A 20,380-nucleotide genomic window follows, 5' to 3' on the forward strand; every position below is an offset into this window, starting at 1 on the left:
CCTCTTCTCGACCGGGCTCCCAATGTGAAGGGGTCTCCCGGCAACCGTCTGGCTCCTCCTCTCAACCGGGCTCCCAACGCGAAGGGGCCTCCCCCAGCAGCCGCCTGGGCCTTAGTGTAAGCCTTCTCCTGGGCCTTCCGGTAGAGGTACTCTCGGTACTTCTCTTCCGCGGTGGCAATAATCTCATCCCGGAAGGTCTTCTCCGCGGCCGGAACCCTTACGTTCGGGCAGATGACCTTGGAAAGGTTGGAGTCCTCCACCGACTGGTGCCCCAGGATTAGCTTGGCCTTCCGGAAATTCTCCGTCGTGACCAAACCCCCGACGTCGAGATCCTGCCTATCATAAGTTGCGAAGGTCTTGGCCCGCTGAAGAAAGAGTTGAGTAGGCGCGGTCCGCTCGTACGGAGGGATCCTAACCCACTCCGTAAGGAGCTCCAGGTGTTCCACAGCTCGGAACACGGAGGAGAAGAAGAAACGATGGCGGTACTCTTTGACGTGTTTTTGCTGATTGAAAGGGACCACGCCCTCATTCAAAGGGTGGGCCCGGAAGCCGTAAAAACCATCCTTAAGTTTGTCCCCCTTCTTGGGGACAGAAACAAGTTCATAAAAGTACAAAATCTCTGCCGGACTGGGAGAGCCCCATCCCCACGCAGAGTAAAAAATAAATAAGCTAGAAAGCAGGCGGTAAGCTTGTGGAATAAGTTGGTAAGGCGCAAGGCCGACAAATACAAGAAAATTAATGAAATAATCCTGAAGGGGAAGCATGGCCCCGGTCATCAAATGAGTCTGGCTCCAAGCTCCGAAGCCTCCATAATTGTGATTGGGCGTCTCCTCATCACGGGGCGGCCGGTGGTACGTCCCGGAGGTCGCGGGTTTGATGCCGGCCACCACCACGATGTTCTCCAATTGGTGAGGGCAAGTCAAAGTAGAGTGGAGCTCGGCCGCTTCCCATCCCGTAGCGCGAGGTCTATACCCCTCCTGGGTGACGGGACCCACCATTACTTCTTCCATGGTGGCCAGGCGCTTTCCTCCCTGCTTGGAAGATCTGGAACCGGATGTAGACATTTTGGTTCTGAGAAAGAGTTAAAATTCCAGCAGTCAGGCCCATACCAAACCCTAAATCAAAAAAGGGAATGGGAGTCCCCTAACCGCTGGAAAGAGGCCCCCTCCGGACGGATGTCAACAAGAAAGCCTTAGAAGGTTTTCCTGGACAAACGTCGGGTGCAAAAATCTTACAGATAGTGACATTACACATAAGCAAAGAAAGGAAAAGAAAGAGGAAGGGCAGAAATCGAGAAAGACAAAGTCTTCTCTGTACCCTTGAAGGCCATCACGTAAGGAGCAAATGGGCCTTTACAAAAAAATAATGTGTAAAATAAGAGTGAACCAATCACCAGAGAAGAGAAATCTAAGCATATTACGCAAAAACTCAAGGCGAAAAATTCCTAGAAACTTCAAACATTAAACCCAGAAAAACAAATGAACAGTAAAGCATGCCATGAACACAAATAGTAAAGTGAGGGATGCGAAGAACTTACATAAACTGTTAGAACTTGGGGTTGCTGTTGATCAACGAAGAAATGTAGACTGACAGTAACGAATGAGGGTTAATAAGAAACCTATAGTGTTTGAAGGTTTTCTGGTCTGAGGGTTTTCTTTCTCTCTGGAAAACTCGAAGAAATTTGGTGAAAGGATGAAAGTAACCAAATGAAGGAAAGATGGTGGCTTTTATAGGCCAAGGTGCATGTGGAACAGGCACGATCACCTACCAATCGAACGGCTGGGGAGGCACACGATTCGAATTCCCAAGATCCAACGGCCAGATTGATTTGTAATTAAGGCAGTGGAAACGTTTGAGTATCCGTCTGACACCCATTAATGTGCCGTATCAATTAAAGGGCATGAAACGAATCAACGCCTGCAAAAAGTGAATCGCTGCAATAATGGTGATCATCAAATACGTCTTCACGCGCCCGAAGCACGTGCCAAGGAACCGAGGAGTCAACCAGAGGCATCAGAACAAGCCTTGTTCATTTTTTAAATAAACAAGGCTTGGGGGTAAATGTTGTCCCTGATTTTGTCCAATATACGTGGACCAACCAGACAGGGACACGTGGACCAAAAGATCTTAACATTTGAATTAATTGCTAAGTCTTTATGAAGAAAGACAGCATCCGGGACCTGCCTCCCAGAGAAGGCATACGAAGTCCTCTATGCTCCCGGAAGTCTAAGTGGCATCAAAGCATCTCCGCGAGGTGTCAGGCTTCCCCTGAGCAGTCATCTCGCATTTAATGCCGCATGGGAGGAAACGTGTTGGGACTGCCACACGCAATAAAGTCTGACGACACGACCCACCATCTGCACCTACGAGGCTATGATCACTTAAGTCTATTGACGGCTACACTGTGAAGAGTCCCATCAGTCAAAAGGCAATAAAGACATTCCACATAAAATCCCTACAGCGCCTAGGGATTTGACCATGCATTACCCATGGTATATTCATTGGGAACACCCAACTTTATTGATAGTTACAAAAATATATGTATTACAATTCTAGGAATCATCCCACGAAAAACACTATAAATATCCCCTCAAAGCTCATTAAGGGGGTCGAGATTCTTTGGGTTGCATAAGTGCAAGAAGAGTAAATACTCACTAAGAACATTCTCTGTATTAATTACACTCATAAATACACAAACTCGTGGACTAAGGCTCATTAACGCCCCAACCACGTAAAAATCCTTCTCTTAATTTCTTACAGCTCTTTAATCTTTTATTATTTTATTGGTTGCCGAAAACCTCAGTCAACAGATACATTAACATCTTTTTTGGTTTATTAATTTAATTTTTAATAAGTACACTCCACTATTTTTTTTTTCCTATAAACACTACACTACTTAAATTTTTATATAATTATAAATTTAAAAACAAATCGATATGAGTATTTTTCAACTCCAAAATTATTATTGGAATACACTGAGATGATACAAAATAAATTTCTGTATATGTATTTAATTCAATTTTATATCATTAATATTATATGCATGTATTTTCGTTTCTCATTTAAAACAAATGAATTTAGTAATATACAAATATTAGACTAGAAAAAAACCACAAAAATATTCAGTTACTTTATTTTTGTTTCTCAAAACAATTCCTAAACTGCTACTATTTTCTGATTTTTCTTAACAACCCATTTAATTCTTTTTACAAATCAATGACTTTAATTTTTTATTATTATTTATTTCATTAGACTTTCTTGGACAATTAATGTGTAGAAACTATTGATGACTTCTGAGTTTTCTCTTTTTTTTTTTAATCGTAACTTAAACTTTCGGGTATTTCTAAAAGATACCCTTTTGGTACACAATGGGATGTAATCATAAAAAAATAACATTTTAATTAAAAAAAATAGATAAATTTAATAATGAGATGTAATTATAGTTTTATAGGATGTAAATATAATTTTTCTATTTATAATTGATAAATTTATATTTTTGAATTTGTCACGTGTCGTACTTTCTGAACTAGTCTATTCGTGCCATATTGTGCTTAAAGACATTTTCGTACCGTGTCATGCCAATTTACAGCATCATGTCGTGTCGTATCCAAACCCGTATTTTTTCATGCTCATGCCTTCCGAACTCATGTCAAAACTCAACTCTTATTTACAGCACTAGTAGTAGCCAATGATGATGATCGTGAAAATAATGTAAAATGTTTAAATTGAAGCTGTTTTTAACATATTAATGTTGATTGTTTTATTGGAAGACTTGGGCTTTTTCTCTTTTTGTTTGTGACAAAACACTATAAATACATCAAAACTACATCAGCCAATTAACTTGAAACCTTAAATAAAAATCGGGGGTCTCCAAACAGTAGGATATCAAATTGACTCTGCAATCAGATATAGGATTTGAAATTGTACTACGACCATCACAGGTTTTAAATCAACTCCATGATCTTACAATACCTGCAAATCTAAAATAACAAACATTAGTGTTGTTAGAAAATTGGTATACAAGTACAATGTAATCTTGAAAGTTGAAGAGCAAGTTCCTTCAGGTGCAAAGAAAATTGGTATAAAGATAAATGAGCGATGACGTACATATGCTGTCAGCTGCCATGGTATAGCAACTAAAAGAATCTTTCAATAGTAAGTTCTACAAAAGAGCATGGATCGGGGATGTCGAAGTTGTTTAATACCTGAGAAGCCAAAGAAGTAAACACTTATTTCTTCTTTTCGATTAAAAAAAAGGTGATTTGGATGAAGTTGTGTGTATAGAAGTTGATGGTTGTAGGTTGTAGCCAACTTGTGAGACAAAATCAATAATAGTCGACATAATGTAATGAAATCTACCTCAGGGTGCACAATGCCAAATGTGCCAATGCAATTCCCTTTGTAAATGATGCTTGCTTGTCTTCCACGAAGATACTCAGGTTCCTTCACAAGGTACAAACAAAGTAAGTATGGTAACCTTGAATGTCCAAGGTAGCCAAAGAAAACTCAAATTGAGAAAATACTCACTTCTGATGGTTTTATAGAGTACCCTGTATTGTCACCAAGCGGAACAAAAGGAGCTCCAATCACTTCCATAATTCTATCCACAAGGCCATGAATCAACTGAAAATCAAATTATAAAGGTCAACTTACACATACAAAACAAATAACGAGAAAAAACATTCCATTGGGCTTAGAAGAGTGACTAATGAAAGGGAAATACTTAGACGAATATGTTAAAATGCACTAATCCATATCTTCATAATCCTGTATTCCATTAGTGCAATCAACTGTTTTCAAACTAATCTTAAAATGATTGGTTACAGGATCTTTTGATTGAACAGTACAGTATACTATAGTTCCTGTACTATTTAATTGAAATTCATAAAACATTTCCTGCTTCCAAGATTCATATCTCAACTCAAACTAATCATCTTATAGCAAATATCGTGTAAAAAATAGAATGCTTTTCGGCAGTTAAAAAACTGCAGAAACAGAAATGTGCAAAGGTTGTTGAAAAATATCTACCACACAAGTGAAGAAAAAACTATGAAAAAAAAAACAAAGATTCTTGTAGCATATGGGAATGCGTAAGACCATACTTAATTCCAGCTTTTTAGTATTTACCTCAAATCCAGAGGTAGCTCCACAATACAGTGCTGCTAGTCGGCGACAATTTGATGCACCAACATCTTTCGTCTTATCCAATACTGCTACATCACCCACTTCAAAGATCTTATGATAACAAAAAGAAGTTAGATTTTAATACAAGCACAAACTAAAGAGAGCAGAAAAGAATATTGCTACTTTAAATAAATTAACCACCAAGCACGCTAAACCTAAGACAATCCACCATTTTGATATGACATGGAAACAGACCCAGAATAAAAATTAGAAATTATTTTATGAAATACTATAAAACCTGGGAACAAGCTACTCAAAGCCTCTAGTATAACAATCTAGCTGGCTGTATAAGTTCAGTAAATGCATTTCTACCACATAAAGTCGAACGAATATAAAATGAGTGAAGCTTCTAACTTCTAATATTACCTTTATTGGTTTTGGATGATCTTTGTTGTGTCCAACAGTTTTCAATATACCCGGCATCAGACTAGTTCGAACAAGCTGTTTATATCAATGTTTTATCAATCTTTCCATATGAAAACTAGGAGAAATTTTACAGTGATATATATATATATATGCTCAGCATTTTAAATAAGAATGAAACGTCAAGAAGCAATGACATTAACTGATATGCATTTGAGAAGTTAATAAATATATCCAGGAAGAAAAAACAACGACAACAATACAAACGTAATTTTTTCTGATGCAAAAGCAAACTCTTAAAACATAAAATCTGAAACTAATAACGAATCCTAGAAAAGTAGTATCTCACGAAAACAATATGCATCTTTTACAAGACAATTGAAATAAGTTGCCAATCTGTCAGCTTGCAAATGACTACAATTAAATAATGCCCACTGTGTTTAGTTCAAACCACAAGTCAAAATGTTCACAATGAAACTACAACTACACAAAATTAAAAATGCAAACCTCAAAATCAGCAGAACGAGGATTTCCAATAACCACCGCTGTTGATTTATCATCTTCACGATTTAGCATAATAAAATTTTCTCTCCAGGAACACAGTATAAAGGTCAAGACCTCTGTAAAACCGTTCATTGCGATCTATAAAGAGAAATACATAAGCAGAAGAAAAATATGAAAGGGCGTGAAAATCCAAAATTGATAATTATCGCAAATTTTCGCATTAAACAACCTCCCGTCGGATAAGATCACTGAGCTCATTCAATGGAAGTGGCTGCAAAGATGCAAGCTTTCTCTTTGGAATATTGTTATATCCATAAGCAATCGCAACATCCTGAAAGAAAATGTATTGAGAAGGAAATTAAACAGATACGTTCAAGAAGCATCAGTAAACTAAGAACTTCTTTTACTATGATACTATCAGACCTCCATCACATCACATGGGTGAAGCACGTCACTTCTTGTTGGAGGCACAGATACATTGATGGTGCACTGGTTATTGTTTGAAACAGAATGCTCAGCATACAATTGCATCTGATTTAACAAAGTAGTGACCTGAAGAATGGTGAAATACATTAACAATAAAATAACCAGAAAAATGTACTTGGCTCAAATCAAATTAAGTCATCTAAAATAATCATAATTGCATAAATAAACAAAAAATAATAGAAACGGTGACAGTGGCCAATAGAGTAGAAGGTAGACAATGATAACACATAAATGCAGATTGGAGAATGTTGAAATAAATTATTTGCTTCTTTAAATAATACAAAGTTTATCAGAAACCTGCCACTGTCTTCTGAAACTCAGCATGGACAAAGATATTACAGTTATATACACCTTAGCAAATAAAGTAAATAAGAAACCGCATACCTCTTCTGCCTCCAATGAGACTCCAATTGCACTGTTAATATATGACAAAGGAACCTCCATATTGTAGATGGATAAATCAGGATATATAAACTTTTTTCCATCAGAATAAGTCACTTCAACTGGTTCAATCTCAAACTTTTTCTCGCAATAAGCTGAAAAGGCAGTAACCTGAAAAGACAATAAAATTGTATTATGAACATGAATCAGTTAAGAAATATTACATAACAAACAAATTCTCAGAAGTATTTTCCATACTACGGTGTTCAAAACAATTTTGGCCTTTGTCAAGTCTGTGGCAGTACACTCAATGAAGACATTCCTTGTTTTTAGCGTGATTGCTGAGTGAGCACCATTAATAATTGGAGGTAAAGACAAAACAGTTCTGCCAAACAAATAAAATTACATCACCTATAACAATTAGAAGGTTGAGAAAGATAAACATCAGCCATGAAGTGAACCAATATGAAGAGGTGATCTCAATTTCATACAACCCTCATAAATCTGTAACTGTAAATAACAAATTCTCTGAAATATTTCTCATAAATTTTATAGGGGGGAAGAAAAACAAAGTGGAAAAAGGAGGTTCACAGACCAACAGACCATAATGAAACCAATAATAGAAATCTCATAAACAGCATTGTACCTATTGTGATCGTATATAACAGGGTACACTGGTGAGTCCTCAATTATGTGCAAGAACTTCTTCAATTTTAAATCTGACTGAGAAATATAATGAAGAAACATGAACCAAATATAAGGAGTTACTAGCTATACAAGAATGAATATCACATAAGACATACATATATATATATGCAATAAAATATCTACCAAAAAAAAAAAAAAAACGTGCAACATTATTAACCTACATAACAACATAAATACATGCCCATCGTTAAAGATATCTTAAACTGAGACTCACTTTGTAAAACTCCATCAGTTCATCAGCTCTGAAGCTTCTTGTCTGTAATGCAAAAGTCAAGGACAAGTTACTTCTAGGAATTTCCAGAAAACCCAGTTTAAGGTTTTCAGTGCTACTTAAATAGGGAGAAAGAAGCAGATCAAGAGATTCAAGACTCAGAAAATGTTTGGTGGAAAGGAGAAGAAAGAGGAAAGAGATGGTAGAATCTAGTGTTCAGATATAATCACCTGCTTTAGTGGTACAAAATTTATGCTTGAAGGTGGCAAGGCCTGAACAAAGAACAAAACTGTTAGCTCCTAACCTACTTGTACACCTCAAAACAGAGAAAATACAAAGCCTAAAAATCAAACGACATAACTTTTTCATTCTCTAATATTGGGGAAATGAGAAACAGTGCGCGCCCACACACACACACTTGGGTGGGTGCTCAACAAGAAAATATAATTCATATTTTAATGTACCATGAAAAACAACCTGAATTTACAATGTCTGTTCCATATAAGTTGTTGCGGATACTGCTAAATGCTGGTGGGAAAAAATATCCAAAATATATTTGGAGACTAAAAAGAATATGAAAATCCATAAAATTAAATCCCATATTTTGTTTTCTATTCTCACTTGGAGTTTTTCCTAAATCCTAATGACATAAATCCTAATAACACATACATACCTCATACGTGAATGGGGCTTGCAACGTGTCCATGTCATGAGTTCCTATTGCAACTAGGGTCCTCCGCCTATCATACAAGATACATTTAGGCACTTCAATTAAGACTGATTAATTATTGAGAAATTCAACATGAAAACCATTAAAACTCAATGTAACATAGTAAAGAACAAGAAAACTTACAACCATGAATATGAAGAGCAATCAAATTTATTTATCGTAATTCCAAAAAATTTGAGGTCAATGCAACTATCGTTCATAGAATTCTAAGTCTAGGTCCCATCCTAGTTTTACTCTAGTACACTAGAGAAAGAATAAATGAAAGAAAAAAGCTACAAGAAAATTATGTGACTATATGATCATGGCTAATGACTGTTTCACATCCAATTTTGTCACTTTAATTCTACATTCTTTCTAACAAAATTTGTTTATAATTCATTTTAACTTCTTTAAAAGCATTATCTTAATTATAATCCAAAAGCATCTAAATTAAAAAGACCATATGCTGGTTTACGTGACAGTATTTGTACAGCTGTAAGCACTAAATCGACTAAGTTTTAAATTTAATTCATTTAGTACCATTCCAACAATAGGACTATTTTGGGAGATTAAGATAATTAAAAAACAATTAAATTTTTTCAAAATCGACTAAGTTATACAAAATTGAAAATAAAAATACAATTATTGAACTTGATATCATTCTAACAATCGGACTATTTCAGAAGATAAACCATTAGCCATCAAGATTCCATCATTTTTAAAAGGTTAAAGCGATAGGGAAAAAAAATGGTAAATCAACAGCCATTGTATTTCTGCACTATTTTGTCAACAGTTTGTCATTTCAAAATTCAGGAGTAGAAACAGAAACAGTTTGTCAATATCAAAATTCAGGAGTAGAAACAGAAATAAGTACCTGATTAGTAACTTATGGAAACTAACAATATGCTCAAACAGAAAACAAATAAGTAAACTAAACTACATTACCTGCAGATATTTTGGTGAAGCTTATCTTGGAGGTCAATAAAACTATTATATCTGGTTTCATCAAAAGTTACACCTCTTAAAACAGCACAAACAACATAGGGCCGAATCTTCGATGTCTGCAGTATGAAAAAGAGCATTATGCTTCACGAAATAGGAGTAGTATTCAAAAGAATCATAACTAAAGGTCTGTGCGTGATTTTTTGAAAAGAAATAAGATAAATACCTCTGGCTTTACATGCATTTTAATTATTGAATCTGAACTAGTCTTAGCAAGCCTGTACTCGGGTATCTTCTCTTTCTTTTCAAATATGAGAAGTGACTGAACAAGCCCTTCAAGACAAAGCAAGTCATATCTGCGCATAAATCAAACAAAATAATTCTCATTCCCATCTGTTTACCACTAAATCAATGAAGTACATTTAAGAAACTGAGCTTTGAATGAGTTCAAACAAACCCCTATAGAAGTAAATTAGAAACAAAAGCTATCAACAAATTTTTGGTGTAATAACCCATTAATTCAAGTAAAATACAGGAACTAGATAGAATAACTAGATTAAAAGCACCAACGCATTCATTCTCAGCATTGAATATGTTTGAAACAATCCATTATAAATAATTCCAAAAGAAAACTGTTGACAAATTTTGAAACTTAACAGTTGACTGAAGTGAAGTACAAGAAAAACGAGATAATATCACTAATTCACCAAAGTCATACATCTAAACTTAAAAAGTAAGTGAAATCAAAACTCAAAAGTTACCTAAATTGTTCGATAACAGCATCAACTAGGGTATGTTTGGAAGTAACTGTGCAATTACTAGGTAGTGCACTAGAGTGATAATTACACAGTCTAGTAGTTACACTATATTTTAAAATATAAAGTGTGTTTAACTATGAAGTTGTAATTACATATGAATTCGTAATATCTTGTTCGGCAAAATAGTTAGTAATTACAAGGAAAAATAATATTTTTTAGTAGTTAATATTTAAAATGAAAAGTTTTTAGTAATTACACAATGTAATTATATGATTAGACAAACATGTCAAATTGTATAATTACCTCCTCTTACACACAAATCCAATTAGACCGTGACTTTCAAAACGCACCCCTAATGTAACTCTCAAATCACATAACCCTTATATGTAGATGAAGATAAAAATGAACGAAAAAGATTAAAAGTACACACGAATTCAAGTTCCAAAGGAAGGGTCACCTATTTGCAGGAACTTCAATTTTGTATATGATTTCTTCTTCATCATCGCCTTCTTCATCGTCCAAATGTTTTTCCTTTCGAATAATTGCTTTCTCAGTTGTCTGATACACATATTACCATAACACCATAAAGCATAGAAGCATCAATCCACCATTACCGTAAGAATTATCCCGGGGAAAAAAAAAACAGTTAAGGAAATTGAAATGCTTACAACGTCGTCAAGCTCGATCCCGAAATTGAAGCATAAATCTTCGAACTCTTCCTGAGCTGCACAATTAAGTCACAAACAAGTATAATTTTAATTTTTTGTTTTCATTTTTCATTTTTCATTTCCCTTTCTTTAAAGATAAAACAATGAGAGCATGGGAGTAGCAAACTCACTGTAAGTCCTCCCTAGGGCTGCAAATAGACGATCCCTTCCTACGCTGACAGTAGGCATGGTGAAGTCTCTCTGTGGGTGGGGCCGAGTATCGTGGCGGTTGAGTGAGTGGTGAACTGGGACTGAACCGCGAGCCCGACAGAGGAAGCTGAGGCCGCCCCAGATAGAATCAGTATATTAAAAGCGCCAACCCTAAATCTCTTTAGATTTGTTCTTGTTTAAAGTTTAAGAGCGAAAGTAAAGATTTAGGGCTGCAACTGAGAGACATGAGGAATAAATTAAAATAACATTTTTATTTCTTAATTTTAGCTTAATATTATATTCTCAACTCCACTTGTTTGTGTTTATCAACAAAAAAAAAAAAAAACGCCTAACATTTCCAATACAACTTCTTTTATTATTGGAATAATTACACAAGCCACCATTTTTTTTTTTTGAAAAAAATTTACATTTTTATGTTTAAATTTTTTTTTTATATTTTTACGATTTTCATAGAAATAACACGAAAACAACAAGAAAACTATATAAAAGTAACATGAAAATAATATCTAAATAACATCAAAATAATATCAAAAAATAGCATACAGACAACAAAAATACAATAACAAATTAACAAGAGTGCAACATAAAAAGACCGTATTTTCTATAAATAAAATCAAAAAAATCATAAAAATGTTTAAAATATTTAAAATTTTGTGAAACCGTATTTTTGTAATTTTTTTGTTATTTTTGTGTATTTGTAAAATAATCTCTTTATTATTTTGCTTCAATGCATAATTGTACATTTAATATAAAATCTAGAATGATTAATATTTTTATCTTAGACTTTTAATACTACTTATGGCATGTTTACTAATAAGCAATGGGAAACAATGGTACGGGAGTCATTCCCTTACATTTGTTTATTTATGGCATGTTTATTTAAAGAGAATGGGTATGAATGGTATGGTATTGATTCCCATACAATTATTTACTAAATTTTGGAAAGGAAAATTTGCGGCAAAAGTCATCAAAAAGTTCAGTTTGATACAGATAAGTTCTCACCTCGAAAAATAGCGGTAATAGTCCTCAAGGTCATGCTTTTTATTTGTTCATTAGTCCTAATTTTAACTGAGTCGTTTACTTTTTTAAAACTTCCACGTGTCAAAATATTATTGATCCAAATTATTATTTTAATTTAAATAAATAAATTATTTAGAAATGATTTCTTTTTACATTTTCTTTCTTTTCTTCTTTGTCTTCTTCTTTTTCTCACTGCCAGAAACAATCAACCACCAACCCCCAACTTCAAACCAGCACCACCACCGTCTTCTTCTTCTTCTCATTGCTAGAAACAACCAACCCCCAACCCCAAACCAGCACCACCACCACACCTGAATAGCCACGACCCTTTCTCTTCTTCTTCTAAAGACTTTCTCAGCCTTACCCTTTCTCTTCTCTCTCCCGTTCATCTTCTTCCTTCTACGTCTGAACCTCCATAGCCTACTCCCCCTAAAGACGAGACAAGGTAATGGGACCAAACTAATCACCAACGCCATACTCACCTTCCGTAATGGAACTGACCATAGTTTTAATTGTAACCCCCCGATTTCTCGAGACGTCACACTAGCTAGTCCGTTTAAAACCATTTAAGATAAAGACAATAAAAGACTTCTTTAATGAAAAATAACTAAGCATGAGATCTCATTATTTTTAAAACAAAACATTTATTTATTCATAACCTTAAAATATAAAGCTTTACAAAAACTATTTGAATCATAATCCTTAATGAAATATTTTTAAACCAAAACATCGTGACAATCCCCTAACATGTAATCCATGCCTCGAGCTCGCCACCCTCACTGTATAGTTTTGCCTTTACCTGCACACGGAGTACCCGTGAGCTAACCCCCAGTAAGAAGAGCTATGTAGGACATAACCCCCCCAACCAGATAACATAGTCATAAGTATAACAATATCACAACATCAAATCAATTCATACCATACTTGCATACATATAACAACATGTCATATCACACATTATTCTCACATACAATACAACATCATATCACAGTGTAATCTTAATGCATGCTATACTCACACACATAACACATAGTATCTTATCGCACATTGTCCTCACATACGATAATCTACTCCCACTCATGTTGATCGGACATGAAGTGTAACTTGTCCTGCCTTGTGCTGTTCTCACACTCGGCATCCAATAGGGCAATCCCTTATCACAAGTTGTACTCACCCATGATAGGATAACCTGCAAGTAAACCCATACAAGCAGCCAAAAATATATCCTGTAGTGCTATGCTCATACCAGCAGCAGAAAACCTATCCTATAAGTGCTATCCTCACACAAACAGTCAAAAGCCTTATCACTATCACACACTAATAACATTAGCATAAAACAACAATCTACCATAAAACATGTAAATACAAACCCATAATACAGTTGTATGTTTCAACATACACCCTGTGCACAGATGTCCACTCTTCTTACCTCAGTTGTTAAGAACACCTTCTTGCTACTCCAAGCACCTCAATGAATTTTCTTGTTGAGGACAAGATCCTCAAATCCCACTGCTTAAGACTTGTTATCTCGTCACTACTACCTATAACAACACATGGTTCAAGGCCCTAACATTAAAATTCGTACTCTTACAGTACAGCAGAAAGATCACTATTTTTGACCAACAACTATACTAATTCAGTGAACGTTGTCTTCATAAAAATTATAGGAAATTTCATTATCTTTCCAATGATATAAAGATCATTAAAAATGAATTAAATTTGAGGGAGTTATGATTATTTTACTGAAACTATTTCTGAGAAGAAATATGGAGTAACGAATTACACAACTTAGAAAAAATACAAACTTTTGACATTGAATGGTTCAGAACTAGAAGATAACATCTTCATCAAAGTTTTAGGAAATTAAATTACCTTTCCAATGATACCAAAATCTTTGAAATTGGAATTATATTCAAAGAGATATTACAATTTTACCAAAACAGTTTTGCAAGAACAAGATTCTAGAAACGAATCACATGATATTAAAAAAAAGCTAACTTTTTGACATAGTTTGACTTCGAATTAACAAAATTTCTACATAAAACTTATGGAAAATTGAATAAGCTTTAAAACCACATATAGATCATTAAAAATGGATGAGAATTGAGAGAGTTATTGTATTTTAAGTGAAAGTACTTTTTCTGGAAATATAAAGAAAACGAATTACAACCATAGCAGAAAGATGATAATTTTCGACTTAGAAGAACACCGAATTGGTTATTCATTTCTTGATAAAAAATTTAGATCATCGAATAAGCTTTCCAACGATACAATAATCTCTAAAAACGGATCAATGTCAAGAGAGATATCATCACTTTACTGAAACTTGTTTTTTCTGAAAATGAAAAATGTAATAGGTCCGAACCTTAGATAACATTTAGCATTATTGAGCAAGAAAATATTTCATACCTCTTCACAACTTTTTATTTGATGTCTCAAGCCCGCAAGCCTTGATTATAAATCCAAAACTTTAAGAATGAAGGTAGAAAAATAAGAAGAAGTGTGGAAGGTTTGAGAGGAGCAACCATGAAGAAGAATAAAGCTTTGACCAATTGGTTTGGAAAGGAAAACTAAAACTATGATAGTTTAGGGTTTGATAAAAAAATATGTACTGAGTATGAGATTCCGTATTCTAATAGGTTTAGGTTAACTAAAAATAATAATATATAATAAAATGCTAAAATATTATTAAATCAACAAATATCTAATTTTTAAATTTTAAAAATAAGCCCTTTATCTCGTAACTTTAGGCTCAGTTTTCACCTAGAAAACTTCCGAATTATGATATAACTATTTCTATAAAATTTATAGATCTTTGAATTATCTTTCCAACGCCACTAGAATCATCTCAATCGGAGCTCTAAATCTCTAGATATGATCATTTTACTAAAATAGTTTTTAATCCTGTGAATTTATCTAAACCTACGAATTTTTTTAACATTAATTCCATTATAATGTTATTTAATGCACTTCATACAATAAATTAAACTCACTAAATAATCTATAAAACTCTAATAGACTTTCATATTGGGCTTTAATTGAGTAATTATCCTAATTCGTAAAAACACCATAATTTTACTGTAACACCCTAACTAGCATAGGCGTATTACGTGATTTTTAACATACTGTGCAACTCGTTTCTAATCAACGAGGTTTATGGAAAACGTGATTAATTAAAACTTTTGCTTTTTAATTAAACTTGTAAAATATTTATACAAAATACTCGGGATCCCGATTACAAAACCATTTACAAAAGTTTACTATTTATGCAAAATACTTGTCGCCTAGCGACTAATTACAAAAATAGCCTCGCTGTCCCGATGATCGTACGCTCCAGGCCTAACCGCCCCGACATGTACAATCTTCACCGGCTCGCTCACGGTCCATCAGCCCTAGCCTTGCCCTTACCTACACATAAACATAGCACTATGAGTCGACAAAATCAGTAAGAAAAGCATAATAATACTCATACATAAATCCCGGTCATGATCAGACGCCCATACCCCTGACCATAACCCTAACTGCCGTGTCCAACACGATACTGAGTCCTGAACGTTCATAGGGACGGTACTATTGACAAGTAACAGCCTATACTCGGTCGAAGTGGTCATACTCCAGCTGCTGGTCATACTCCAGCCTGTACCGATGTGTTACAGTATCAGCCTATACTCGGTCGAACTGGTCATACTCCAGCTGCTAGTCATACTCTAGCCTGTACCGATGTGATACGTCAAATAGTACGGAACCACCAACCTAAGTATCAGCCTATACTCGGCATTAATCGGTCATACTCCACTGCTAGTCATACTCTAGCTCGTGCCGATGTGATACGGTGTCACTTATACTCGGTCATACCGGTCATACTCCAATTTCCGGTCATACTCCAGCCTATACCGATGTGACACAGTCGGATGGTTCGAAGCCAACATACATATCTAATGTAATCTAACAGGCTTCCTAACATGCACGCTAAACATGTAATCTACATATGCATACTGTTATACTAATCTTACCTCAACTCTGAATTCAGGTATGCCGGTCAACCTGACTGGAACTATTTACGCGGCGGATTACAGGCTCCTAAACCATAAAAATCACAACACTATAAGTGATATGCTAAATCACTTTCCGGGGACTTAAACTAGGAACTAAAAGTTTCCCTATCGATAAAAAGCATGGCAATACCCTAAATAACATAAAAACGAGGAAAACTAGGGTTTCTGAAAATCACCCAACCGGAATTCCAGTTCTGGAAATTTTCAAAGCCCATCCGGAATTCCGGATGTACAACCGGAATTCTGGTTCCTCGCAGGCAGAATATCAAAAATTCACAACTCAACCAAATCCAATCCAAATAACACAAGACCTTCCAGACCTGTTCTATATGACCCAAATAACAATTCTAAAGCAACAAAATCACCCAGAATGCACAGATACAAAAAGTGCCATGTGAGCTCCAAGCTTTGAGTTTCAAACTCAAACTTGGCTAAAGCTCACCTACAAGCATCAAAGCAAGATTAAAACTACCTAAACATGCATACTAAAGCTGCAGAAAACCAAAACAAACTCATGCCATAATCACAGCCACCAAAATTCCCATTTTCTCTTTGAAAACTAAACTTTTACATAGAAACACCATAACTCAATCAACCTAACTATCATGCATTACTAGCTGCTCAAATCAACTCAAATAAACATGCTTAAATCTCTGTAAATATCAACAAAATCCCAGCAACAACAATAACCTAAAACTAAGCATGCAACATCATCTTTTCATCAAAATTCATCAAGAAAACTTAAAAGGAAGCTAGAGGAAACATACCAACAATCAAGAGATCAAAATCTATGCAAAAACCAGCTTGAAATCCAAGAGGAAATCCTCTTTTCTTGCTGCTCAAAGGGCCGAATAGAGAGAGGAAAAGAGAGAGCTTTTCTTTTTAAAATTTTGTAATTTTTCTAAGTTTGAAAAGAAATGAAATTAATGCCACTTAACCCACTTTACTTCAGCCAAAATAATAACTTAATAAACATATAATTCCCACATTTAACATCCACTAAAAGACAAACTAACAATGGGGCAAAATGACCATTTTGCCCCTTCACACTAAAGTAGCATAAATAACACTAAAGGGGTATTTTTGGGAAATTCTAAATTCCCGGCCATTCCCGACATTCCCAATGTCTAATAAACCGTCCCAAACTACTAACATACTAAGTTGTGATTTTACTGAGCGAAACACCGAGTTCCATGTTACCGGGCACCGGAAATGCAAAATTATGAAAACTACTAAATGACATAAAATGCATCTCAGAATTCAATGATAACAGTATAAATAATTATTTAAATAACTATAAATAATTTTCATAATTAAACATGAAGAACTGCTAATTTCCAAATTAAACTAAGCGGTCTTTACAACTATTCCCCCCTTAAAAGGATTTCGTCCCCGAAATCTAACCTGAATAACTCTGGATATTGAGCTCTCATATCTGATTCTAGCTCCCAGGTGGCTTCCTCCACCTTGCTGTTTCTCCAGAGAACTTTGACCAATGCTATGGTCTTATTCCGAAGGACTTTATCCTTTCTATCCAGGATCTGCACTGGCTGTTCTTCGTAAGACATATCTGGCTGCAGTTCTAGGCTCTCATAACTGAGTATATGAGAGGGATCTGAAACGTATTTTCTCAACATCGAGACATGGAATACGTTGTGAACTGCTGATAAAGCTGGAGGCAATGCTAACCAGTATGCCACTTGACCTATCTTCTCGAGAATCTCGAAAGGTCCTGTAAATCTAGGGCATAACTTGCCTCTTTTCCCAAAACGTTTGATCCCCTTCATTGGAGATACCCGTAAAAACACATGGTCCCCTACTTGGAACTCAACATCTCTGCGTTTCAGATCTGCATAACTTTTCTGTCTACTCTGCGAGGCAAGCATTCTAGCTTTTATCTTCTCTATTGCCCCATTGGTCCGCTGTACTGACTCCGGACCTAAGTATTTCCTCTCCCCTGTCTCATCCCAGTGGATGGGAGATCTACACTTCCTACCGTATAATAGTTCATAGGGGGCCATCCCTATCGTACTCTGATAACTGTTGTTGTAAGAAAATTTTATCAACAGTAGGTATTTATTCCAAGAGCCTTTAAAATCCATAACACAGGCTCGTAACATGTCCTCCAATATCTGAATTGTCCTTTCAGACTGACCATCTGGATGGAATGCTGTACTGAATTTCAGTTTTGTACCCATTGCTCGTTGCAAACTCTGCCAAAACTTGGAGGTGAACTTCGGATCCCTATCCGAAACTATAGACTTCGGTACCCCGTGAAGTCTTACAATCTCTTTAACGTACAATTCTGCCAACTGATCCACTGTAAATGTTGTTCTAATAGGCAGAAAATGAGCAAATTTCATGAATCGATCCACCACTACCCAGATGGAATCAAACAAACCTGTGGTTCTAGGTAACCCGACCACAAAATCCATCGTGATATCTTCCCACTTCCATTCCGGTAGGGTTAAAGGCTGCAACAACCCTGCTGGTCTCTGATGTTCAGCCTTAATCTGCTGACAAGTGAGGCATCTCGATACGAATTCTACAAAATTCTTCTTCATACCGCTCCACTAGAAGTACGGTTTAAGATCTTGGTACATCTTAGTGGTGCCGGGATGCAGAGAATAAGGGGTAGAATGAGCCTCCTCAAAGATCTCGTTCCTGAGTTCCACACTACTCGGAACACAAACCCTAGCTTTATACAGAAGCATTCCGTTGTCTGACACTGAGAAATCCCTGGCTTGACCAGCCAAAACCTCATCTCTGATCTTCACTAACTCTGGATCAGTCATCTGAGCGGCTTTAATTCTTTCCAACAGATCAGATTGCAGCGTTAAGTTGTGAAGCTGACCTACCACAAACTCAATGATGGATCTAACCATATCCTCTGCTAGCTGAGGTGAGATCTGAACCATGCTAGCTACCTGCCCGGGACCCTTCCTGCTCAGGGCATCGGCCACTACATTGGCCTTCCCAGGGTGATAAAGAATCTCACAGTCGTAATCTTTCACTAATTCCAACCAACGCCTCTGTCTCATGTTCAAATCTTTCTGAGTAAAGAAATACTTGAGACTTTTATGGTCGGTATAGATTTCACACCTTTCTCCATAAAGGTAATGCCGCCAGATCTTCAATGCAAACACCACTGCGGCCAACTCTAGATCATGAGTCGGGTATCGCTGTTCGTAATCCTTTAACTGACGGGAGGCATAAACGATAACCCGATCGGCTTGCATCAACACACACCCCAGACCCTGTCTGGATGCATCGCAATAAACAACAAATTTCTCGTTGTCTGAAGGCAAAGCTAGCACTGGAGCGGTAATCAATCTCTGTTTCAACTCCTGAAAACTAGCTTCGCACTTGTCTGACCAGACAAACCGCTGATTTTTCTTTGTAAGTTCGGTTAAGGGTGTTGAAATTTTAGAAAACCCTTCCACGAACCTACGATAATACCCAGCTAACCCCAAGAAGCTTCTAATTTCTGTCACTGTCTTCGGGCTCGGCCAATCCCTGACGGATTCTATCTTCCCGGGATCCACCTTGATCCCATCTTTGCTCACAATGTGCCCTAAGAAGGACACCTGAGATAGCCAAAATTCGCATTTCTTGAACTTGGCATAAAGCTTGTGTTCCCGAAGCCGTTGTAGTACCATCTGACGATGTAACTCATGCTCCTCTTCTGACTGAGAGTACACAAGGATGTCGTCGATAAACACAATCACACAGATATCGAGGAAATCCTTGAATACTCTATTCATCAAATCCATAAACGCTGCAGGAGCATTGGTTAGTCCGAACGACATAACCAGGAATTCATAATGTCCATACCTAGTGCGGAAAGCTGTCTTCGGAATGTCCTCCTCTCGGATTTTCAACTGATGATAACCCGAGCTGAGATCAATCTTAGAAAAGACTGTCTTCCCCTGAAGCTGATCGAACAAATCATCGATCCTAGGTAATGGATATTCATTCTTCACTGTCAGCTTGTTCAATTCTCTGTAATCGATGCACATCCTCATAGTTCCATCTTTCTTCTTGACGAATAAAACCGGGGTTCCCCAGGGTGACACACTAGGCCGGATAAACCCTATGTCAAGCAACCCCTGGAGCTGAATCTTTAATTCCTTAATTTCAGCTGGAGCCATTCTATACGGGGCTTTGGAAACCGGTTCCAC

The 20,380-nt window shown here is 36.2% G+C and overlaps 1 protein-coding gene across 2 annotated transcripts; it reads right to left on the reverse strand.

Moving 5' to 3' along the window:
• Window positions 1-3,695: 3,695 nt before the first annotated feature.
• On the reverse strand, window positions 3,696-11,395 carry LOC115709541 (phenylalanine--tRNA ligase beta subunit, cytoplasmic). 2 transcript variants are annotated; one of them, XM_061112270.1, is made up of 20 exons: window positions 11,085-11,395; window positions 10,915-10,970; window positions 10,704-10,804; window positions 9,715-9,844; window positions 9,492-9,607; window positions 8,511-8,577; window positions 8,068-8,109; window positions 7,841-7,882; window positions 7,565-7,641; window positions 7,177-7,303; window positions 6,922-7,089; window positions 6,475-6,603; window positions 6,281-6,382; window positions 6,055-6,189; window positions 5,551-5,625; window positions 5,128-5,235; window positions 4,528-4,623; window positions 4,360-4,443; window positions 4,108-4,205; window positions 3,696-3,972 (listed from the first exon to the last, which is right to left on the reverse strand). In XM_061112270.1, the coding sequence occupies exons 1-19, from the start codon at window positions 11,140-11,142 to the stop codon at window positions 4,137-4,139; spliced, it is 1,782 nt and encodes a 593-aa protein (XP_060968253.1). In that variant the 5' UTR covers window positions 11,143-11,395; the 3' UTR covers window positions 3,696-3,972; window positions 4,108-4,136. The 2 variants fall into 2 exon arrangements, with proteins under 2 accessions (XP_060968253.1, XP_060968254.1); XM_061112271.1 differs by having other exon boundaries at window positions 3,696-3,980.
• Between the last annotated feature and the right edge of the window lie 8,985 nt (window positions 11,396-20,380).

The sequence above is a fragment of the Cannabis sativa genome, chromosome 3 (genome assembly GCF_029168945.1).
Source record: "Cannabis sativa cultivar Pink pepper isolate KNU-18-1 chromosome 3, ASM2916894v1, whole genome shotgun sequence".
NCBI lineage: Eukaryota > Viridiplantae > Streptophyta > Magnoliopsida > Rosales > Cannabaceae > Cannabis > Cannabis sativa.

Coding starts and splice junctions, on each gene's coding strand:
- LOC115709541 (XM_061112270.1), bottom strand. CDS start 11,142: ATGCCTACTGTCAGCGTAGGAAGGGATCGTCTATTTGCAGCCCTAGGG. Junction 8,110..8,510: donor AAGCCCCATTCACGTATGAG/GTATGTATGTGT, acceptor TTCTTTGTTCAG/GCCTTGCCACCTTCAAGCAT. Junction 6,383..6,474: donor ACCCATGTGATGTGATGGAG/GTCTGATAGTAT, acceptor ATTTTCTTTCAG/GATGTTGCGATTGCTTATGG.